The sequence below is a fragment of the Siniperca chuatsi genome, linkage group LG5, assembly GCF_020085105.1.
Source record: "Siniperca chuatsi isolate FFG_IHB_CAS linkage group LG5, ASM2008510v1, whole genome shotgun sequence".
Lineage (NCBI taxonomy): Eukaryota > Metazoa > Chordata > Actinopteri > Centrarchiformes > Sinipercidae > Siniperca > Siniperca chuatsi.
Genome location: NC_058046.1, coordinates 23875254 through 23900906, shown reverse-complemented (window position 1 = coordinate 23900906; position 25653 = coordinate 23875254). Strand labels below are relative to the sequence as shown.

The window sequence follows — 25653 nt, the reverse complement described above, 5'->3', positions numbered from 1 at the left end:
TGTCCCTTTAAATAAGAACCTAGCTACAGCCAGCAGGCTGTCATTGTAACTTAGCATAAAGACTGAAAGGTGAAAACAGGGAAACAGCTAGCCTCCTGGCTGCTGAAAAAGCTCAATCTCAGTTACTAAACCATACGTTATGTCTCGTTTGTTTAATCCCTTCAAAAAGGAAGTGTAAAAGCGCCACATTCTACGGGGTTAGCTATGTGCCAGACTATTTCTTGGTGTTAGACCACTTTCTATGACCATCTAAATAGGAATTTCCCCATAATTGCCACTGTAAACGTTATCATATAACTTGAAAGGTATTAGCAAAAACAGTGCCCCCGCAGTACTTAGACTAGTACTTAAAGTAGCTAACGAGCGCTCTTGAAGTAGCCATATTATGCCTTTTGGATTTTTCCCTTTCTTTTAGTGTGTTAATGTTATATAGCTTTTTTTTTGTATATAAATGGTCTGCAAAGTTACAAAGCCCAAAGTCCACGCCTTAGGGAGTTACTGTCTCCCACAGAAAACACTGCTCCTGACCTGGCTGAAAGCCTTGTTTGTATTTCAGCCTTTTCTTCCGCTCGTCTATGTCACTATGTAACACATTTGCATAATGCCTGCCATGGTTACCGTGGCTACAGCTGTGTTTCCGGCTGATCAGGAAGCCTCAGGAATCCGGATAGTTTCCAACACACGCTCTAAGGGGCTGACCAGTGACAACAGAGTGGGCCAGCTGACCAATCAGAGCAGACTTGGCTTTTTAGGGAGCTAAAACAGTGTTTCAGACAGAGGGTGAATAGAGCAATCTACAGTATGAGAAAAATAATGTTTCTTGAACATTAAAACATGTAAACCTATTCTAGTAGGACCCCCAAATAAAAGTATAAACCTGAAAATTTGCATAATGTGGCCTCTTTAATACGTCCATGATTTGTCACAAATTTTAATACCTGTTAAACGCTGGTTGCCTGGCATCGTCACTGTGACAACATGACAGCTATGACATGGAGATTCATGACCTTGGAAACAGTGGCCTAGCAACAATTGCAAATTAATAATATAAAATCTAGTTAGTGGACTTTGAGTTGAGAATTACTTCCAAGGTCAAGAATGAACCTTCAAGCTCAAAGTTAATAACGGTTGTGTGGCAAATTAATCTCACAGGTCCACTTACTAACGCTAACTTTTTCAACCGCATCTAACGGCTTCAGTGAATGGAGTTGGCTCAGGTGGTGTCATTATGTGACCTAAATGTGATAAGTGGATGATGAAGGCAGTGAGATGCAGTTAAAAGCTCCAGGAAAACCTAGTTAGGCCCTTTGAGCTAAGTTTATTTCGCCACACAACAGCTATTAAAGGCTACTCTTATGCCATTCCTTAAATTAAATTAGCCTTTATTATAAAAAAAGATTTAAAAAAAGTTGTAGATTAATTTTGCTGACTAACTGATCAATCGGCTGATCGCTTCAACTCTAGAAAATACTAAAAAAAAACAACATACATTAGTCACAATACTTTCAGCCCCAAGCCTATTGGTTCCTACTGAAGAAGCAAACCTTTAAAAACAGGTTACAAATATATATTGATTTCCTAAAACAGCTGGGCACTGTAGTTTTAACAAACATTTCTCAAATAGGAGTATATCATGCATTTGTTGGGGTACTATGCACCTTCCTACTGCAATAAACTTCAAAACCAATTTAAATTAGAAACAAACAACTCATTGCTCAGAGGAAGTTCTTACTGATATTTTTAATATTTGTGAATGTTTTAATTAGTGTGTTGCTTGTGTAACTGAAGTACATATGTTATTTATTCTCTTGTAAAAGACTTTCTAAATAAATAAGGTTTAAATACTTATTTTCAGATGTGAACAGTGTATGTGGGACTGATTGAATGACAGTGCCCACGTTCATGATAATGAAGGAACAGATGAGAAACGCACAATGCAAACACAGTAAGCCATTCAGTTTTTAAAACTTTTTTATTGTTTTTAAATTTTTTTGCTCATTTTTTAAATTATTTATATTATCTACAAAGTAAAAGTTTTAACTTAAAAGTTACATAAGGGTCAGGTGAGAAGTGGGATCTGATCACCACAGCCATTATAATTTCATAAATAACGTTTCTCCTGTCCTCTTGGCTGCCAAAATGTGTTTATTTCACAGGAAGCTTTTTGTCATGTTTCATTTTTAGTTTGGTTAGAAACCTTTCATGTAGTCTGGAAACAAACGCAGCAGATAGCAGCAGCAATAAACAGTAAGATTAATACTGTCTAAAGGTTGGAAGATTTTTTTTTTTTCCATAACAAGGTGCAGACAAAAAACAAGTTCCAGTTGAATTTTCTTCTTCACTCTCACTGATTAGTTACTCTCATTCTCTCTTTCACATCTTTACTTGGCAAGCTGACTCAAATTGCAATTTGGGACCCCTGAAAGTGTGTGTATGTCTTGTTTGTGTGTGTGTGTGTGTGTGTGTGTTTGGAGATATCTGCGTGTAAACAGGGGCTGAATAGGAGCAGTCTTGTCTGTTAAAACTCTCTAGCTCGTTAAAACACGTCACTGCATCAACCTGTTAACATTCTCTTATTGCCTAGTCTGGGAGGGGAGGGGAGGGAAGAGAAAAGCTGATGTGAAGCATGTCTGGTGAGGATGAGGAAAGAGAGGAGAGGGAGGGCTCTCATTCTCTTCATCGCCTGGTTATGAAGGCTCTGGTTGAGAAGCGCGGCGCAGAGCGGGTCCCTCAGCTCGCTGGCGCCCTCTATCTACAGCTGCTGCTGATGGTGAGGTTGCACTGCAGAGACCAGACAAAATGGGGGAAATGTAAAGTTAATGGATTTAGAGATTGTCCACAATTAATTAGGTTCACATTTTTTCATGTGTCTTTAACGTGCCCATATGAACGTTGAGACAGTTTTACTTGCTGTAATCATTCCAAAGTTAATCTGAAGATAATATAAAAGGCCTCAGCTGTCTGACCAAATCAAGTGAGTATCTTCCAAAGTTAAAAAGTTAGTCATTTTAATACAAAATTCTCTCGTTTTATCACTGAAACATTGTCTGGAGAAACAGAGTGAATTTCACACTGGAAAGGCTAACTTGGGGCATGTGATTGTTGCTTTTATAGAGACTTGAAAAAATGTGAACCTGTCCTTTAAATTATTTTTTGTTTGTTTTGCAAAATCACAACAAACCACCAACTGCGGCAGATCAGCATAGACTGCAGCTATTCTTGTTACAGCTTACGGGACTGTCATGACTTAAGACAGCTAATGTAGGCATCTATATTACCTTTTAAGTAAATGTGTGCACATTGTAATAACTTGATTTTCACAATGTGGTTATCTTTGACATTGTGCAAAAATAAAAATTTGAATTTATTGAATTAATTCCATATATCAACCAGCCCCATAAAGGGCTAATCATTTGGATGCCTAAATGTGCACATACATGAGTATAAACAACAGCTAGTAAGGTACAATGACACACTAATCATGAAGATCTCCTTAAAAAAAAAAAAAAAAAAAAAAAAATTATATCTATCTATCTATCTATCTATCTGACTCCACCCCACAGGAGTGTTCTAGTTAATAAAATGAACAAACCTTGTGGATGTGCCAGGTAGGAGAAATGTGTGGTAGAGGAAACGGGTATGGGGTTGAGGGCAGTCTGGGGCATTTGTGGCTGCGGACCACCTGGACCCTGGGTAGCCATCAGCATCATTGTGGGGTGGGTGGGCGCCGGGTGGTGAGACGGCACCATACCGGACTGCATATGGGCCTAGGTGTGAGAGAAAGTGTGTGTGTGTGTGTGTGTGTGTGTGTGTGTGTGTGTGTGTGTGTGTGTGTGTGTGTGTGTGTGTGACACAGCAAGAGCAAAAGTGTGACAGAAAGTCAGAATGACAGTGAGAAACAGAACAGAACAGAAGAAAACAGAAGGGAAAGAGACAAGTTCGTTAAAAAGATGAAACAGACGGGCATCAGTGTTACAACAGTCACAGCTCCTGCTTCTGTGGTTATGACCGGGAACAATTAATGGGTGTGGAGGATGGAATAAAGCATCAAGTATAGCATCCCTCTGGCAGACACAAATGATCTGTTTAAACTAACTGACTGAAGAACTTAAACTCTGTCATCCCAACAAACTCTTAAATCTAGCAAAAGCAAGTTTGTTCTGCTAATTTATGACCACAGAGAGAGAAAGATGCATAGTCACTGAAGCAAAAGCCCGCTAAGGATTTTTGGCTTTTGACGTAAATACACTGTCTGAAATGTTTTCTGCCAACAAGTGTGCATTTGTTAAAAGGTTCTGTATATGAGATTCTGAACATTAATATAGCAGCAAACAACTATTTTCTATGTAAAGATATAGTGGAGTAATGGCGTCCTGAGCAGAGAATGATGTCACACCCCCTCTGCCTGTGTTGTTATCGCAGCCTCTCTGTGCTTTGTTTATACAGCTGGCCCGGCGCGAGTCCCTCCTGTGAAACTGTTGGCTTTGAGGAGAGCGATATAACAGCAGTTTCTTTTCTCATCTAACATGGTGAAGTAAGGATTTATTTCAACCAGAGTTGCCAAATCTGCTAATTATACGTGACTTTGGGCTTCTTATTTATTTGAAGTCACTTGAAAAAGTCACATTTTTTGGGCTTGTTAAAAAAAAAAAGAAAAAAAAAAGTTACTTGTTAGGAAAGTCTGACAAGCGACTTAATTTTTTTTCTTTTATGGTCGCTATGTTCCCACAAATAACATCAGTGCTGTAATGTAATTCGCCCTCCCACAAATCTCCACGTGGATCTATCCCGCCCCTCCCCCCCTCCCATTGGAGAAAAATCAATGTCATGGCCATCATGTTGCAGCCTAACCGATCTGGTTTTAGCGCGGTTACTGCCTAGTTACGAGACTACAAAGACTGTATGGTCAGATTTCATAGGTTTATAGTTTCATTTTTAGAGTGCACCATTCTTGTGACTTGTATTATCGGTGGTGATTTTTACATTTAATTTGTACCAAATAATATTAACTACTCTGATTTCTTTTTTTTTTTTTTTTAAATAGATGATAAAAGAAGTCAATGGAGCACATGATTCTTCTTAGTTTTTTTTCCTTTTTAAATTTCAATCAGCATTGTTACAGGCTTTTTATTTTCTGTCTGGCTATACAGAGAAGAGTTGAGTGCTGGAACTATTTCTTAGTGAATAATAGTTTATCAGTCTGCCCAGCATTTTTGTGCAGCGCCTCCAGCTATAGCGTGGGTTCCAGGATACAGTCAGTCTTTGTACAGACTTAAGCTCCATATTTTACTCACAGACACAGGGATTGATAAAATAAGTGTGTTTCCCAGAATGGTGAACTATTCCTTCTAAAGACAAAAACCTCCAAACCTCCATGGTTACCCAAAAAGTTAGCATTGCAGCATTTCTATTTTGCTATATGGAATTTACATGGTTGGACTGTGTTTTGATCAATGAAATAGGTTTGTGTTTCCACTGTAACCTGTAGTGTGCATTGTTGCTCTTGGAACTAAAAACACAAAATGAAATACCCATCTTAATCTAAACTTGGTCAGACTGCCAAAAAATCTTCACAGCACTTGCAGCATCAACACCCAAATATGACCCATTCATAAACTTAAACACCTGCTGGAAATGATCCCAGATTTCCTCACTCCCACATTTAAAATCCTGTACAGGAAACACTGCCAATCTGATTACTTGGCTGGAGCTACAGTGGTTGGCTGATAGCAGGTTGTGACCTACCTGCTGCACGTGTGCCATGTGGTTGTGGTTGTAGCCGTGCTGCACCTGCTGTGGGTGAATATAGACCGTCTGCTGGGCAGAGGGGAACGACGCCTGGGGAGACTGAGGGTTGGGCCCCGGGGTCATGGAGGGGGGCGTGTGGGCCAAGGCCGAGTACATCTGCTGCTGCGGTGCCTGGTTGGCCATGTGGAGGGCCTGGGCTGCTGCTGCTGCTACAACACGCAAAAACACACAAATAGACACAATACTATTACACACAATAGTGAGGTTATGTGTACATGGGTCGAAACAAGCCTTAGGCAGGAAAATCACAGTTTCCAACCTTAATGTACTCACCTGCTGCTGCCTGCTGGTGCTGTGGGTGCTGGACTGGGCTGGCAGCTGGGTGGCTAGGAGGACCTCCATGTTGTGGTGGACCACCCTGCTGGGCTTGGCCTGTAGGTGTAGCAGAGGGCTGGGGGTGCTGTGGGTGAGGGTGCAAGGTGGCGCTGGGGTGGGGGTACTGCTGAGGCATTGGCCCTGGAGACACTTAGAGACAGGAATCGGTGTTAGTAAGAATGAAAAGTAGTAAAACTGTACACATAAGATGCCTGAACATATTGTCTGTTGCATACTCATTTGAACATACACAAGTGGTAGGTTGTCGTACCATACATGGTGTGTGTCTGCTCAGGGTACTGTGTAGTTGAGGAAGAGACAAGGCTGGGCTGGCCATGCGTGGGAGGTGCCATCATCCTGGCACTGCCCTGCATTACCGGACTGAATACATGCTGCGCCTGGAGGACACACAAGGACATGCAGAAGACGGACAACATCAGCATTAGAGCCCGTGTGTGTGTGTAAGTTTTCTCCTTGCCTAGGGCTGGGTATCTAACCTCACTTCTTTTGTTACCGACTATAATGTAGCATCAAATATTGAAGTCAAGTACCAAAAGCTGGCATCGAATGCCTGGTCTGATCAGATATTTCCAATTTTAGTCTTTACTTATAAGTTTGTTAAACACAAGAAATATGCATATATTTCTCAAACTAAAAAGGTATCTAAAAAAAGCATCATTTTGGTATTGTTACTGAACCTCAGGTATTGTATTGTCAATAACAATTTACATTTGTAACAATAACCAGTGCTACTTGACACAAGCCCCCCCAAACGAATCAATCAATTTAATTTAAATTGGTGCCTTGAGAAGGCTTTACATTAGTAAGGATTTTTTTATGGGGTGTTTTGAGCTTTAAGTAATTGCAGTGAAATTTGTACCTAATAAAGTTGTTTTCAGTTTAGTTATAATCTCTTTCTACCTTCCTCTCTAATTATCTCATCCCATTTTTTAGACTAAATAGTGTAGTCAGTTTCATAAATGTTAATGCAAATACATTTGAAGCCAATCTCCTTACTGCCTATGTGTTCCTGCACTTGTTCTATCACAGCCTGCTTGCAAACAGGTGAGGCAGGAGCCTACAGTCAGCGCCACAAATCAGAAGTGATGAAACACTGGCATCATGTTGGCACCCTGTCAAGCTGCTGGACTGCAGGCATCTGTCAGACAAATGGCTGACTAGTGAACAGCTGGGAGAGAGAGAGAGAGACTGCCAGCACTAGCTGATGGTACCAGAGTAACTGCAATGGCTACATATGGTTCTTAATAGAGGAGCCTCCTGGGCCCAGCATCGCTGAATAAGCTGCTAAAGGTTGTATTGTTCTGATACTGGTAGTGACGAAAGTAAATCTTACCTGTGATTGATAATGTGTCATCTGCTGGACCAGCGGCTGACTGGTGAACTGCTGCGGGCTGCAGGTGAAGTACTGGGCAGAGTAGGCGGGGCTCTGTGCTACAATAGGTGGTCCTGCTGCTGTTGCTTGGTGCATCATAGTGGGCGTGCCTTGCGGGTGGTGCTGGTCTGACCTCTGCTGGGGCATGTTGGGTACTGGAGATTACATGGGGAAGAAGTTTTGTTTAATATCCCTTAAATCTGAATTACACAGACTCATGGAGGAGTGAGAAAAGGTTCCACTGGTTTTGAAAGAGGCAAATTATTTTCCAAATTGGCCAGAATGTAAGGAAACTGATTATAAGATGACCCCCCTTTTTTCAACCCCTGCCTTTGGAAAAATTAGATACACTTGATCAGATTAGTCCTGATGGGAAAGTTTCCCTGAGATACTAGAAGTCCAAAAAACATTGGTCATTTCTGAAGCCTTTTCTCTTGTAAAAGTGAACTGAGAAATACTTTAATTGATGCATGTAAATAAATCCTACATTTATGTAGCTCGTCCAAGTGCAACTATTTCTTCATTCAGTTTAACAGTTTTTTGCACTTAAGCTAACATCAGTTTATAGTATTCCTTGTAATAAATTCTTGCACTTGTATAAAGCACTGCAGGTTGGTGATATGTCAGTGCAGTATTGTGTATGGTTTATTAATTATCTTCTGCCTGTGTGGTATGACACCATATATACGGTCACTGGTACTGCCATGTTTGGATTATGTCTTTTGACTGTTGTTACAGAGCATGTTTTTATTGCGCATGTTCAATTTTGTGCCCACCTTACAGATCAAGTCCCCTCCGGAATAATAAAGTTTATCAATTAATCAGACAATCAATCCATCACATTTCTTGTCAGGCTAAAGGAAGTGGAAGGAATAATTTTCTTTTTCAGCCCCTCATCATAACATTCAGTGATTGGTAATTCCTGACTGCTTGACAGATGCGGTCCCCCGGTCGTTTCTGTAGCTGTTGTTTTGTTAAAGCTTGTAAGTGCACCTGTTGGTGCAGATGTCATTTGGTACCACGTTGGTTTTGATCGTTTCAATAGGTGACGTCATTAACAACAAGCCTCCTCTACACGCGGCTCACCTGCTGTTGTGAAAATGGAATCGCGGGTGAAAAAAATCCAAAACGCGAGTTGTGTTTTTTGGGCGACTTTAACAACAACAAAAAAACATACTGCTGACGAAGAAAGTCAACAAAGCAGACATACAGTGTGTGTGTGCAGACAGAGATGTAGGTGTGTGCGTGTGTAGAGAAAAGAAAAAGAACTGAAGGGAAGAGCAAGGTGAGCAGATTAAAGTTGTTTGTGAGTAAACACTAAAATAAGGCGGAAAGTTAAGCTGAATTAAAATGGTGAAATAAGAAATAACTTACGTACCTAAATGAAAAAGTTAGGCAAATCAGTGCCACCAATGTAAAAAGTTAGTCTGGAGCCCTGTCTAGGTCGTGAATACGCAATGGTCCTCGAATGTAATAAGACTCTAAACATATTATCAGGGAGTGAGTGAGTGAGTGAGTGAGTGAGAGAGAGTGAGAGAGAGAGAAATGAGACAAAGCAGTGGTTATTCTCACCTTTACCTGGTCTGTAGGGTTTAGACTGGCTGACTGTCATATGAGGCATCTGAACCTGGTACATAGCTGGAGACTGGAGTGAGGAGGGGAATGAGGATGGCAGATGAAGAAAACAAGTTTATACTCAATCTTCTCAGGGCCCGTCAACATCATTTCGAAAAGAATGAAACCCTGTCTGTGGGGCTGGACACCAACTATTCAGCTTTTAACTGTTGCTTTGGTAGCTAATCCCTCACTCAACACATACAAAAAAAAAAAAAAAAAAAAAAAAAAAAAAAAACATACTTCAAAAACATATGTGCATGTGAGATTGTGGGAATTATCTCTTACCTGGGACCACATGCATTTTCTATGACTGTCTATCATTGGGCAGAAAAGGGTGTTTTACAACTGTGACTATAACCCAAATACTGCTTGTCATCTTCCATTCCATAACTCCTTAACATTATACGCCATGCATTTCTATTACAAACAGTAATGCAGCAAAAACAAAGAGGCTTAAACTCCTATTAGCTTACAGCCATTTGTTTGGTAAACAGATGAAGCCAATAGAAATAAGATGAAGTTATAAAACCATCTGTGAGGATAGTTCAAAATGAATTGCAATAAGAAGTTGGCAAACCAACATCTGATGGCATTAATTCAACAAGCAAGCAAAACATCTCAGTACTGATTGGGCTTAAAAAAAAAAAGGATTTAAAAAATTTACAAACCTTCCATATTATGCTTTTCTAATGGAGTGAGAGAGAGAGGAGGAGGGGGAGAAAAGGAAAAGAGAACCACTCTTTAGTTGTTCACCAAGGTATTTTATCGTTTACACGAGTCTGATGTTGGATCACCAAGTTTTTCTTAAAGCAACACAAGAATAAAATATAGATTTACAACTACAAATGTAACAGCTTTCATCAAAAATATTAAAAATATTATTTTGACATCATATTGTACACAAGTTTCTTTAAACATTTCTAAACTTATTATCCCAAATATTTACCTAAACATTTTTCAAAAAATTCAGCAAAAATATTTCAGATAAATAATAGTGTCTGGAAGATGAAAAAGGAAAGAAATGTGATAATGAAGGATGCGTATGGTTTGTATATCAAGGTGTACAAAGAAAACTACCAAAAATGTGAGCTGTAGCTATTAAAAAAAAATAAGGAAAGAAAAATAATGATGTATGCATTAGAGATGAATCAAAGACGGAAAAGGAAAGAAAAATAAATGAGGACAAACATAAGCAGACACATTGGGAGACCTCATGGTGATGGTTGTTAGGGATTTGTCTAAATTAACTTTGCATTTCATGCTGATTCAACGTTATGCTCAGGGTGATCTGCACTGAAGAGAAACAAATAATCTGTCTTCGTACTGCACATTTCAGCATGCAGGTGTGTGTCTCACCTGCACTCCAGGGCTGACTGGTGTGAGGGGATACATCTGGGGGAAGCAGACTGTCTGGCCGTACACAGTCGGGGGCTGCTGGACTACGATGGAGGGGCTGGGCTGGCCCTGAGGCCGGGGAGGGGTTGGGGTGTTGGCTGGTTTGGGCTGATGAAGGAGCATAAAAAGAGAGACAGACACAGCCAGAAACATAACATAAAAAAAAAAAAAGAGTTAACTTACAATTACAGTTTGTGGTATTTAAAATGTGTAGTCTGGCAGCAGCACAGTCTACTGACCTGCGTATTGAACCTGGGTTTGAACTCATTGGCATTTGGGTTCAGGGTTGATTTTCTCACTTGACTGCAGGAGGAGAACAAACAGTGAAGAAATTACCATTTAAAAAGGATCAGTCTGGAATTATTATCATAATAAGTAATTTCCTAAAACGTTACTCAAAGAGGATTAAAATAGTGCATTTGTTGGGGACTTGAGGATTTTCAGTGGCAGATTAATACACATTCGACGCTCTAGTGAGTATTTCTGGCAGCAGGACGTGTATGTGGGACTGAATAAACTACAGTGCCCATGTTCATGGTGATGAAGGAAAATGTCACCTAGTGCGTCATGTAGCACACTGATGTGTTTTTAATTTTGGACCACAATGGAGCTTTATGGCACAGAAGAATGAAATATATCAGGATTCAATTATGCAGAAAATACTTGTTAGGATCAAGTCAGTGTTTGTTTTGGTCTTTTCATGTGATTTGTTGATAAGACAAATACAGAACATCACCAGAATTATCCTTTAAAAATATGTACAGTCTCCACTCTCAACCATATTGTCCTTTCCACTCACTCTTGCACTGCCTCCTTTTTCTCCTCCTTCTCTTCATGCTTGGCTCCACTGAATGTGGACGTCGTCTGAACTCCCTGTGATGTCACATCTAGCCCCGCCCTCTTCTGGTCCGGGGCTGAAGGAGATGGGGATAGTGCAGCCGGGCTGCCAGGCTTACTGGTGTTTGTGGTGGTGGTGGATGAAGCAGGAGCACCACCAGCAGCAATCCCTACAACACCCTCTTCGGTGCCCTCCCGCCCCACTGTGGAGGCTTTGTCCAGGTCTTTAGGTTTGTCTGCTGGATCTCTGGGAGACTTGGTCATCATCTGGTCAAAGGCAGGGTCTGAGTTTGAACTAGACTGCAACTGGAAGAAGCAAGATGAAAAGAAGAGTTAGAGGAGGCACACGCAAGCTCTAGTGCAGCCAGAGGTTAGTTATGTCAGATTTTCAGCATTTCTATACTGCATGAATAAAAGAGATACTTACCCTAAAATCTACACTAAATTTCTTTAAATTATCTATTTGTTTTCTGTGGTCTGGTGCCATAGAAGGGGGTCCTGTAAGGTGAGTAGAGAGAGAGAGAGAGAGAGAGAGAGAGAGACATGATTGAGGGTTTCAGACATTACCAAATGGATTCAGATTCCAGAAATATCTAGTTTTTAAGGCAGCACAACAACCTAAATTATATTACAATGACAGCTAAATAAAAATAAAAAATAAAAAAAAAAAACAGGTGAGAAACAGGTGTCTCTTCTTCAAAATCTTAGTGGTAAAGCTCCACAGCACTCTGAAGTCTGAAGCAGTGTTTTCTGAAGCAAATCCTGCTGTCCAGAGTATACGGTACCTTTACAGACTGGTCTGGTGATACTAGGTGAGCTGTCCAAGGGCTTGATGTTCTCCTTGTTTGCCGTGGGGGATGTTTGTCTCGTCTCCTGGACACGACACTCTTTTGCTATACAGAACAGAAAAACAGTCCCTTTACTCCCAGCATATAAGGCAGCTTCTGATACTGACAGAATCTACATTAAAATCCAAAGTCCAGAAATAAGGTATTTCATATCATACTTAGCACTCCTTATTCCCTCAGACAATCTCAGTGAAAGCGTGGGTTAACTTCAAGCTTACCATCTCCTGATGGAGAGGCGACCATGTTGGGGGTGGGGCTAGCAGCAGTAGGAGAGGAAGCTGATGTTGGTGTAGCAGCAGTTTCCACAGGAGCTGTTCCTGTCTGGGGTGACGGGAGGGAGGAGGGGCCAGGGGAGGCTCCACCCATACTATTCTGTCTGGGGGAGCGAGGTCTGTGAGCTGAGGAAGTGAAGAAGATATTAGATTTTGGTATTCACATAATGTAACGTCATTCTAAGTTACCCCAAACAAATTCACTCATCTTGATTTACTGGCCAACATTAGAGGATATGTAATGAAAGCTTATATTTGTAATCATCATACTCTAAGGCGGAAAACGTTTTGAGTGCCCTTTCACAACAATGCAAGGCCCTTGGAAACATGCCATCTGGTGGTGCTAAATCATAATTTCCTATCTACTCTGCAGATATGTTCCATTGTGTGATATCTTAATGAAGTAGAAATGTTCATACGGTTGGAAATTTATCATAATATATACACAAACAAAGAGTAAAGAAATAAAAACCAAAAAAAAAAAAAAAAAAAACCCCACAAAAACAAGGAAAGAACTATTCTACCTCCGCTAACCACCGAGGACCATGTCCCTCCAGAGGAGTTGCTCCTGGTTGGTGGAGTCACTGGGACCTCTCCAGGGCCACTGTGGGAAATTAAGTCCACTCCTGGAGGGACTCCAGTGGTCCGGCAGGGTGGCACTCTGTGAGCACGAGGCGTCCGCTGGGATTTTGGAGACATCCTGGGTGGACCTGTAGATGAAGAAAGACAGATGAAGACAGAAAGAACTCCATAAACAGACAGTGAAGGTGAGGTAAACACACTGAACAGCCTGTGTTTCCTACCATCCTGCTGTGAAGGTTTCTCTTTGAAAATCACGTCTCCCAAAAGCTTTTAAAAACCCAGACCTCTGCACTGATTAGATCTAAATCTAAGGTTTAAACATCCCATCATACAGTAATGTTATTTGGTGGCATGCGTGTTAGTGCAGAAACTGCAGATGATCCTGTAAAGTGATCAAACAACACACCACACTCAAACCATGACTAAGTGAAGTGAGAAATGGGGAAAACAGGGGAAAGAATTCACTCTTCAGCAGAGCTTGTGCAGTTACACGAAGAGTGTCTGTCTTACAGGTGACAGCCCAGTGCAAAACTGATCTTTGGATAAACACTAGTTGAACATTTTGCCATTTCACTGAAAATAAACACGATCCACAAATATCTAAACAGCAGCACTTTAGATTTAACACGAAACAAGGACTTAGAGGTTAAAGGGCTCGCTTACAATTTTAAATGTGTTTAAGGGTGAACACAGGAGGACTCGTAACCCTTTTTAAACACCCTGCACCCCCCAAAAAATGTTTTGGGGGGACAATGACAAAGAGCATCACTGTGGAGGATAGGAGTGACTCTACAACCAAAAAACACCAGCTGATGTTTAAAATAAAAAAACTGAAATTAATTAAAGGGTAACTTTAAGTTCTCTTGTTTTTGCTGTCCCCCAGTGGTTGATGTTCTCACCTTGCTGCAATAGCGTTAGGTTGTCATTACAGGTACAAGAGATCCCACTTCTGGCCAACAGTGATGCTGGGTGTCATCAGAGACGCAACAGACTTAAAAATATTTTAGCAGAAGAGGTCAATGGCAGAACTGCAGAAAGGCTCAATGATAGTTACTCTTCCTCTTAACTGCTGTATCAGAAAACATTTTGAGAAAGTGGTGTTTTCGGTGGCATAACTCCTGCTAGACAGAAAGCACAGCACACACCGTGGTACACCCACATGCCAAGGTGAAACTGCTTGACGCACTGAAAGGATCAGCTTTGTGGCTTACCAAATCCTCACAATTTCCATTTTTATGGAAATTGCACTTCTGACCCCAATCAGTCTGAAGAAGCAACTTCACCTATTTGTGTTGTTCCACACTAGACCTGGGCAAATGTAGTTTTTGAGAGTAGTTTCTTTATTTTACTTTTAAGACACTTCTAACATCTTACAATATGATTGGGAATATAATTTCTATATTGAGCTCAATCCCTCCACCTTCAACTTATGCCTTTGCCCAGGTCTACTCCACACTGATGTGGGTACCTTCTGAAGACATGCGTTTGGGCAGAGTGGAGGCTGGCGATGTGGGCCCATGGTGGGAAAATGAGGATGAGGAGGAGGGATAGGAGGGGTGGGATGAATGAGAGGGAGGCCTGGAAGGTCGAGAGGGGGGTCTGGAGGGTGGCCTTGTGGGCGTGGTCGCCCGAGGAGGCAGGGAGGAGGGGCCAGACTGGTAACGAGAGGGGGGGCGGGAGGAAGGAGATGGACAGGGTGAGGGCCAATGGGATGAACCTAAAAGAGGGAAGGACAAATGATCAAGGATGACAACCAGCAGATGACAACCAGTTAACGTGGGGAAAACAAAGTTATAGCAGGAACAGAAAGAAGGGGGCGGGATTAAAAAACATGAGAAAGAATGGCAAGGCAGGAATAAAATAATTTAACTGACATTAAGTAAAGTACAATAAATGCATTAAATGAATTAACAGCAACAGCTAATATGAACATCCCACAAAGTCACCACTGGCTTAACATCAGTTAAACTGTAAAAGATAACTGGTAAAAAAAAACAAAAAAAAAAAACAACTGTTTTCCAGTCACAGTTGGGTCGCTATACTGACCAACTCACTCACCAACCAATGCACCTCTGTACGTTTCAGAAGAATTTTGTATATACAGATGAGGGACAAATTAAAAGGAAAAACCTGAATAAAAGAGTGGAGAAACATATCAAATGCAGATGCTTCCGTGCACCAGGGCTCATTGAATGGTTTGGTGAATTTGAAAGTGACGTGAATAAAATGCTACAGCCTTTACAATCACCAGATCACAACCCAGTTTCACACCATGGAAGATTCTGGACCAACGTGTAAGACAATGCTCTCCACCACCATAACACCAAATGATATAATATAAACTTTCATCTCCAAATCTATTTAGTGATGTCTGTGACTGTCTCTGATGCTATATGCCCTTTTGTTATGTCTGGTTGTGTTTGTTTTTCTTTCTATCTATCTACTGTACTCAGGTCTCTCTTGCAAAGGAGATCTTGATCTCAATGAGATTATTTAATTAAATAAAGGTTGTAAATATAAATGAGGGAATATCTTGAATGGTGTTCATCCCTCTGGCAGAGTTCCACAGACTTGGTAAGGAGCACTGAAGCTGTTCTGGAGGCTCATGGTGACCTGACTCCACACCACACGTTGGTTTTTCCTTTAGTTTGTCACCCATCTGTAGGGTGTTGCAAGTAACACCATAGGTTTGCGTGTAATTTATTAAAACGTACCTCCGTTAACCACTCTCTGGTCGGCCCCAGAGCTGGGACTGTAGTCGTGAGGTCCCGGTCGCGGAGCTGGGGGTCCAGCTGAGCTCTGAGCAAGACGAGGGGAATTCTGACGCCCTGGTCCCCATGACATCGCTTCCCTGTTCCTCTGACCTGGAGGAATGTACTTGTTCTCTCTGCACACACACACAGTACATGTAGAGATAATAATCAAGATAACAAAGGGGAGGAATTAATTCTACACTATTATATTCAACTAAGTACTTCTCATCAGCCAAAATAAGCATGTTACCAAGGAAGTATTTGTCTGGGAACAGCTGGTGTCTACTTAGTGAATTAGCTGGAACTACTTTGTCTCCCTACAAGGCTTGAATATGCTTCTCAAGGCTGTGCATTTCTACTACAGACCCACTGTTGTCTGCAAGCATTATGTACATATAGTTTATCTACTTGTGCTTTCATCCTTGCACTTTAATGGTGAGAGCTCGAAGTCCTTCAAAAATAATTCTGATATGTGGTGAATGAAAATTTTAAGAAATATGGTATATGCCATGCTGGTACATACATCCCTCTCTTGCCTTTGTAAAATATCAGGCACTGGAAATGAAGTATGTAGAGCATACAAGTGTGTACAATGCGTCTTTCCAGTTTTTTCTGAATAAACAGTACCTGTGGGAGACATCAGCACTCAGATGATAAATCATCTCTGATGATATGTATACTCAGTTTTATGGCATGGACATGTTGCGACTTGTTAAAAAAAAAAAAAAAAAAGAAATATATATATAAAGAAATATATATATTAAAAAATAAATAAATAATAATAATAATAATAATAATAATAGGTGAAAGGAATATTTTATTTAATAATTTATACCAATAAAACATGAATGATGTATGTTCCAACAGACAAACAGGCATTGAAATTTGCAAACATTAACAATAAAGCTGCTGACTCAATTAATTGCTAGACCAGCTCCATGACTTTACAGTATGCACATTTAATAATAATAATAATAATAATAATAATAATAATAATAATAATAATAATAATAATAATAAGCATAAACTAAATCCCACAACAGGAATGCAAATGTTGCAGTGTTGTGCAGCTGCGTTTTAAAAAGGAGCTGGCATTGTAGCGCACATCAAGAGCCAATGAGAGCAATGAGAATAAATTAATTTGATAGGCACATGCTGGTTGTGAACACAGTCTATGATTACAAGGTTTGCAAGGTCTGCACTGACACACACACTCACTAGCACATGAAGTATGTATTGACCTTAAGTCTTTATGTGTGGCCTGGTCTCACCTGCTGAGTGTGTGAGTCTCCCTTTCTCCTCGCACCACAGCAGTATATTTCTCCTCCTCAGAGCGTTCATCGTTCTCCAGGGCCACACGGGCCTTGTATGTGGCACTGGCCTCAATCTCCTCTGCCAGCTGGGCAGCACGCGCTTCCCTCTTGAGGAACTCTTCTGAGTTGTCCCGCTCCAGGGGGACCCTGGGAAAACAAGCTCAGGTCAGACAAGGGCGGCAGGGTGATGGAGTGACTAGAGAAGTTTTTACTTTTGTTATGTGACGTCACACGAAACAAGATTAAAAACAGTGATACACCATATGTTAATGACCAGAGACATAAAAAATATCTCCAGAAAACACAGTTTAATTTTAAATATACTGTATTAAGAGTATGACGTGTAGATTACTTGTATGCAGGAAACTGTGCTACAGAAGTGAATATAATAGAATAAATATTTTGAACAAAACAATTCATACAGAGAGAGAGAGACACACACACACACACACACACACACACACATATATAAAAGTAGAGAAGCTTACGTATATGTGGACAGGCTGCTGTCATATGTAGACAAGACTCCATACTTCTCCTCATTGTATTTGAACATGTCATTGGGGTCCCACCCGTTTGACTGATATGAAGAGACAGAGACAATTTCACAAAAGGCCTGTAAACAAATTATCAATGCTGTGGATCAGATGACACAACCTGTGTTTACTTTTTTCACTGTCAAAGTTACAAGTCATAATATGAAGGCCTGTATGGTTTCAATTATACATACTCACAAGTGCAGCACCAACGTGTTTGTGTCTGTTCTCTTACCACATCTGTATCCAGAGACTCAAGGCTGTCAGAGTTGTGGGTCTCTCCTCCATCCCAGGGCTCTAGATCTTTCTCTTTATGCTCACCATTGATCCTACTGCTCACTGCTGCATCTGTGAAGTTGTCTGCAGCACACACAAATAATACATATTTATGTACAGCAGACTGTCACACACAAACACACACAGAAGCTCATGATGGTATACAGTCACGTGGCTGCACTCTCACTGTTTATGTAGGGAATTGCTCATGCCTCAAGCGCTTCTGCCACAAGCTCTCACAGCAAAGGTCTACATGGAGGTTGTGGTGGTTCACCAGGCACACTCACTTGCAACCAGACATGGGTCCAACTTGATTGGAGAAAAAAATCCTTTCAATAAAAATTTAGCTATTGCTTGTGCTGGCCTTGGTAAAGCTAACAAGAATAAAGGGTTCTGGCAGTGTGAGCAAGAATATTAAAACAGCCTTATAAAGAAAGGGGAAAAGGTAGTCCCCAATCACTATCTTAACCTGTAACAAAATGTACTAATTAAATCAAGAAGGTGCTACAATATTTTCAGCTGGCTAACTTTCATCAGAAATTAAATGCAGGTATCACAAAGTGTCTGCAATGCCTGACTCCCCCCCCCCCACTTTATTTATTACGCATCACCATGGCATCATCTTGAAAAACAACATTCACATGTATAAAAGACTTGGGGCTGATGATAGGTCCTGGAAGTATGGACTTTCTCTATATTTAAATAAACTTACAGAAAACTTTGGTTGGCTTAACTAAAACCAGGGCCAGGCATGCTCAAAGAAAACCCCCAATTATATTTGAAAGGAAATCTAATCTCATGTCAGCCCAAGTCTGCTCTCACATTCTCAGAACTGTCACCAATGGACTATGTGCATAAAGCATATGAGCCACCTGGAGTTACATAACTCAGTCATCCCAACTCATCCCACAATACAAAGTGCATTTCAGCATTTCGGGCACAGACCAAGTTCAGAAAAATTTGATTGGCACCACACAGGCAGTTGGACTAACAGGCCTGAATTATATTAGCAGAGGTGGCTGCTATGCTCTATGCACACTGTCCATCAAGGGAATAGTATGTAAAATAAAGAACATTTACAAATCAAATGTGGGCATAGTGAGGGGTAAGCAAACATGCATTTAGATCGCAGTAAAGTACATGACCTCAAAGCACTTCAGGGCCAAACCAAATTAAACATCCTGACAACTTATTTTTAATACAAGGCTAAGAAAGCAGATTAAGGTGCAAGTGCTCGACATTAGATTTCAATCTGTTGCTTTCAATGGAATCATAGTCATAATGTTTATAACTTCCCCTTTTCCTTCTAGCTGACTGGATTCCAGTAAGGTTTGAAATCCAGTGCTGCAGCAGAACCCATGTTTAAGAAAATAAAATAATGCTCTGAAAGAGAAGTTCAAACAAAAATAATAACCATATCCATCCTCTTCTAAGAGTGAGTCATTGCTGCAAGGGTGCCTTTGCTGGCTGGGTACGTACAGGCTCCAATTGTGCTTGGGCCTAAACCATAATAAAATTTGTTAATACTATATATTAAATTTTAAAATATAACTTTAACTGACAGCTTAAAACTAAAACTACTGTTTAAAAAAACAAAACATATAAAACAATTTAGTGTTAGCTTACTAAATTAAAGATTTAACACTAGTATATTTCTCTCACATCCTCAGATTCCTCATAAGAAAGCATAAGGCCATACGTATAATGTCCAAGGCCATGGCCAGGATAGGCTTCAATTCTGAGCCTCTGCTGACCTCTAAAATAAAAGCTTAATTAAACAGCGTTTAATAGGGCACGTGGCAACTCTTCCACTGAAAGCAACATCCAGACTAAAGACAACAAAGGATCTGGTGAAAATATGGAACAAGACTGACCTGTATCAGATATCTAATTTGTATTTTTACATTATATGAAAGCAGTAATCCCCAAATTCCATCACCAATTTGAATTTTAAATGCAGCAATAGATGGCAACACATCAGGCCCAAGCCTCGGAGATTCACAAATTTGTTTGAGTGCATACAGAGATGTGGAGAGGAGAAAACAGCCATATATTACCTGTATCAGAGGAGACTAGACCATTGGAGAGGAGAGACAGACAGATGACAGAGAGTCAGAAGATGGACTGACAGACAGAATGACTGACTGGCGATCACACCAACAGTTGACTTCCTATCCATCAATTTTAGGATATGGATCTAGGTGCAAGCTTTAGTATTCTTCTTGGTAACATGCTCATTCTTCACAGTTTTAGTCAAGCCTAGCACACTCCCTACGTACCCTTATTTCAGCTATTAAGTTAGTGAAAAACAAATGTACCTATAAAAATCCTTAAGTTAACTGTCTTGTTGACTTAGTAACATAAAATCACTAACATTAGCAATGGTGATTTAGATTTACTTGCTTTTCTGCAAAACAGTGTGAAATTTCCAAAATCTAATTGTTATCCTGTTCAATTTAACAGGATAATAATTTGATTTTAGAAGTGGCACCAGTGCAGTACCATCTCTTTGAATCATGTGGTGAAACCCCTCACATTTTTTCACCTGTTCATTTTCAGAAAATAAAACCCTCCCACACCATCCAATATCGTTTGAAAGAGAATTGTATGGGTCAAGATGAATTAGATGAAGAAGACTCATTCAGCCTTTATTGAGTGTCCTTGCTGCGCCAGGGCAATCTTAGGACCAATCAATAGATCACATTAGCCTTCAATGACTGGCCACTCAGAGCAGACACACAAGATTTAACTCACAACAAAGCCTCTGTGGCATCAAGGTAGTGAACACAGACTGAAAAAGATCAATATGTTGTGTGTTTGCACTGATGAGCATTCAATGTGGCATGTGTTTGTTTGTGTGTGCGCAATGAACACAAAGTGACAAACTAACATAGTTTTTAATATGTACTAGACTAGGTACATAAAGACTGCTGTTTATGTACCTAGATAATATTTGTCAACACAAAAGCCATCAGTACCTTTCCTGGCGAAATTCAGGTCCACATCTTTGAAGGTCACCACTACGACATCGGAGGCCTTGAAAATGATGCTCTCCACAATATCCTGTTTCCTGGGGGCTATGCTCGGCTCTGGGCTCTTTCTGTGGGCTGCATCCAACACCAGGTCACACTGAGGGAGAAAGGTATGTTAGACTGGATTAAAGGGGAATCTGAAGCAAATGCCTAAACTATCTACAGAGGGGATGAGGAACCATGGGACATGAAGGACCGAGGCCACACATTGTTTCATCCCAATCATACACTGCAGTAGTTGGACAGACAGAACATTAATTGGCAACAATTTTAATAATTAATCAATCTTTAAATTTAGTAAATTTATTATGCAAAATCTAAAAAATATCTTTTCATTTTAGACCGTTGGTCAAACAAAACAGGAAATTTGAGGAGGTCACCTTGAGCTCTGGAAAATTGTGGCAGACTTGTTTCATTATTTTCTGACATTGTATACACTAACCATTAATCAATTAATTAAAAAAAAGTGATAGATTAAGGGATAATGAAAATTAACCTTATGAGCACAACCAGCAAAAAGAGGATATAATCTATTTAATCACTTTGTGTGTTTGATCAGAAATGATATACCAGCATGCCAGCATGGCATATCAATATGCTTGCCTAAAGCTGAAATACAGGAAATCCTCCCTAGGCTCTTTGGCTGACAGTATATATAAACAAAAGTTAGTTTGATTGACATCAATTAATTGAGTTCTGCTCGTTGTCATCCCAGATGGAGGAGCTTGTGAGTTGCAGTGGGAGCAGACACGACCTCCAATTGCCTCAAAAACAATAAGATGTACTACAACTAGTATAATACTATGAAAGAAAATTGAAAAAACAAGCCCTGCAACCAAACATTACAATGGTGACTAAGAGACTGTGTAACCGGGTGGTGAAATTCCGCTGTGTGACTGTTCAGCTTGCACACACTGTGGTAATAAAAGCCAAATGTGATTCTTTGTTTTGGTCTCAAAACAAAGTGGTGTGTTTGACTGTGAAAGCACAACAAAGTCAATTTATGGAGTATCCTGCCAGCTTTATTCACATTACAGTCACACAACCTTATAAAATAGGTGGGAGATACGTAAATATCAGCCCTGCTGTTTGGTGTGAAAACAGGGGATAACGTATGCCACATACCTCTCTTCCATAAAAGAAAAGATGGAAAGGGTGATCTTTGTCTAAGCCACCTCAGGGGTGAAGCTGTTATTGAGTGCTGGCTGAGCACTATCTTCCCAGCACAGTTAACCTTAATCATTAGTACGGCTACTGAAGAAATCACAGATATAGCTCCATATTAGTGCCTATAAAGAACATCACATTATGTGTGATCCTTACCTCTGGACCGTACGTCTTAAATACTCCTTCATAGACTGCTCCGTTTTTCACTTTCAGCTCACACTTGGTGCCCTATAAATAAATAGGCTTATCATTATTCACTGTATGCAGTGTCAATGTCAATTTACACCTTCACAAAACAAGTTCAGAAACCCATCTGCTATGAAACAGATAAATGATTGATCAATCTCGGTGTTGTTTAGGCAACCAGCTGCTCTACAAATCACACAGGTTTTGTTTATAGCAGCATAAACATTTTGAAGAAACAGCATGTGGTGAAAGACAGACTGCAGTTTACTAATTCGTTTACAGTAAGCATGATTCACATGGTTGTTTCAGATGGAGTTTTTTGTAACTGTGCTTATTTCTCTATTCATTATTGTTATTACACAGAAAAAAAAATTCAGAAGGACATACTAGACATATCTGGAACATCATCTCAAAAACTTAACAAGACAAACACACAGTAAACATAAACATACCACCACTGAAGTCAAGACATGGACCATCCTCATATTTGCATATACACCATTGAAAATGACCTAAAGAGAAAAGAAAAAATAAAGTTAACTTCTGATGTTCCCCATTTGCAAAGGAAAAGTAAGCTAAATAGGCTCTCATTGCCATGTGACACCTATTGGACATTTGTTCCATTCATAATGCATAACAATAAGAAACATATCCAACCACTGGATTCATGCTTTCTCTGAGGTCCATTCTGTGCAACTTTTAAATCAAATTACATGCCTTAAAAAAAAGAAAGAAACTGTATTCAAATGACTGCGCAGAATGAACAAAAAGAAGCATTAATCCAGTGTGTGGGTTTTCAAAAAGCAGCTTCCCTTCTTTGATAAAATACAGCATTCAGGTACACTAAACTTCGGATGATACATGCCTATGTGGCATAAAAGCTATTTTCCACTGACTTATGAGAGTTAACCGGTTACTTACTGCTGCGGGACCTTTACCACTGTGTCTTCCCCTGAAAGAAACAAAATGCCACTGTTGTCAAACTCTTCATCATCATTAGCACTGAAGTTCTTGTTAACATACTGAAACAAAGTGCTCTCTGATGGGGCAACTGCACAACTGAATGATAGAAATATCAGGAGGTGGTGTTGTAAATCTCTCTGATGGTTTAGAACTGCTGTTGCACATGTTAAAGGGTAATCCCAAGAATCATCATCAACATGAATTATCCAATTTAATCTACATCGAAATGTCTTGCAAACGTTAATTCATTACACATTTGAATGAAATGTAGATTCTGAAATTTCCCCCAGATTCCACAATATTTTGCTGGTTAGAATAATGTTCGAGGGGCTGCCAGCCAAACGCTCTGTAGCCTACATTTTTTCCAAGCATGTCCTAAAATGCACCTTGTTCAGCAGCTGGCACATGCCCAGGAATTCACACTTTTTCAATGTAGGCAATGGCCACTTTCCCTACATTATATCCGCTGTAGTAAATGAATAATTGGCTTACTTGACTCACTCAGTTTCTCAATATTGAAACGAAACCAATCTAAGTCATTTCGAACTGAAATAGGTTGGTTTTGTAGGCATGAGTCCAACTGGTCCTATCGTCTTTTTCAATATCTTCGCACGGCCTTAATGGATGAAACCTACGCAATGAATGGGACGTACTGTCCTAGTGACCGGTGAATAGAAGCCTGGCCAAATTGACACCATCAAAATTCACAATACGCATGCAGCTCCTGCACTGACAGTATGTGTTAGCTTTATCTTTCAACGACATGTACAGATATGGAATGCTTCAAGGACACAATTTCAAACGAGCAGCAACGTCAAGGTTGAAAGCCCATCGGTCTATAATCCCCCCTTCTCCTCCTAACCCCCGTCTCCACACCCGCCCCTTTCTTTTGCGCCCACACGCTTTATATCAATTTCTTGGCAAACCCGTTGCAGCAATATTGCGGTAACGTACCAAGCTACATGACAATCAAATGAAAACAAACAACGTTGCTTTATCGCAGTCTTTTCGGTTGAAAAGTCGCCAGGCTGTCCTGTTAGCTAGCCGTTATAATACTGGATGAGGCAAGTGCACTGAATAACAAGCATGGGTTGTCAAACGGCTAATTAACACTAGCTAAATTGAGTCCAAGCTGATAGTAAACGGATATCAGCAACTTGGCAAGAAGCTTAACTGCTACACACGTGGGAAAATAACGTTACGTTTGTCCACCCAAACATGTCTAACGTTAAATACATAGTCAGAGACCAGATGATGTTTTATCTAACGTGCAAGAGGAGGTAACGTTACGTCGAAGTTGCAACATTATTGGAGCAAGCAGACAGGCCTCGCTAGCTAAACTGCATAATGTTACGCTAGGTGACCAACACGTCGCAAGGCCCACATATCGTTCACAAACACGTACTAGTTTTGGACCACTTATCGGGAATGTCATCTCTCAAAAATGCCACTGCTGGAAGTGACTGTGTCCAAGTACTGTAAACTGGCCACATTACGCCCCGCTGCTGTGTTTTTATTTCGTTATGTTAACGTTTTAATTTCACAGACCTGCCCAGATTTTGTCTTCCCCCGCCGCTTCCTCCGGCACCGGAGGCGGCGGCACCAGCGGTGTTGCCACCGCCGGGCTTGCTGCGATTTCCACCGGCCTTCATTGACATTGTGATCCCATAAAAGACAGCGTCTTAAAACGACCAGCTTCACACCGCAATTTCTTGACGATGAGACGGTGTATGTTTGTGTGACAGCTCGCTAACGTTAAATGTTAGCAATCCTAAAATCTGGTTAGCTAGCAGGCTAATGTCAACGTGCCTCTTTACGAAGATGCTATGCTAAGAAGCTAGCTGGCTAACAGTTGCTAGCTAAATTAGCAATCTGTACAATTCCTATTAAAACGGAAAAAAGCAATATTTAAAAAAGACAACACGCACAAATCACTCTTCCAAAATAAACATGGGTGTTACACCTCTTGTCAATTTGCTATGTAATCCTAACAAAAAAATTCGATTATCTCAAAATAGGGTTTACAGCTATCTCAGGTTATTTCCGTTGCTAACAGCGAAAAGACCAAAACAGTCTGAAAGGGGACAAAAAACAGCGGAGGGATATATGAAAGGCGTAACGGCTCATAACATATAACCAAATGTTCATACATTGTGTTCTTTGTCCATCATCAATCCGCTAATAATACAAATTCCGTCATATATAATCTAGACCGCCATAACAATCATATAGATACTCCTTTGTTAAAAAAATATATATATATAACATGGCACTATTTTCAGGAAGTCCATGAATCCTCAATGGCTGTTATTTGGCATCCACGTGAGCCGGCTAACATACTACACACACATAGATACGCA

The 25653-nt window shown here is 40.3% G+C and overlaps 1 protein-coding gene across 22 annotated transcripts; it reads right to left on the bottom strand.

Annotated features, from left to right (window-relative positions):
- Nucleotides 1-1953: 1953 nt before the first annotated feature.
- Nucleotides 1954-25391, bottom strand: atxn2 (ataxin 2). Of its 22 annotated transcripts, none has more exons than XM_044197866.1 (27): nt 24842-25391; nt 23252-23282; nt 22783-22842; nt 22301-22372; nt 20924-21074; nt 20003-20017; nt 17905-18029; nt 17622-17749; nt 17092-17280; nt 15782-15954; nt 14536-14784; nt 13967-14032; nt 13010-13195; nt 12432-12611; nt 12151-12258; nt 11793-11863; nt 11328-11671; nt 10768-10831; nt 10490-10636; nt 9802-9819; nt 9089-9161; nt 7478-7671; nt 6374-6521; nt 6082-6273; nt 5746-5954; nt 3593-3767; nt 1954-2781 (listed from the first exon to the last, which is right to left on the bottom strand). In XM_044197866.1, exons 1-27 carry the CDS (start codon nt 24949-24951, stop codon nt 2753-2755), a joined length of 3507 nt encoding a protein of 1168 aa, XP_044053801.1. In that variant the 5' UTR covers nt 24952-25391; the 3' UTR covers nt 1954-2752. The 22 variants fall into 22 exon arrangements, with proteins under 22 accessions (XP_044053801.1, XP_044053800.1, XP_044053806.1 ...); XM_044197865.1 differs by having other exon boundaries at nt 5746-5957; nt 24842-25390; XM_044197871.1 differs by having other exon boundaries at nt 5746-5957; nt 6395-6521; nt 24842-25390.
- Nucleotides 25392-25653: the final 262 nt, after the last annotated feature.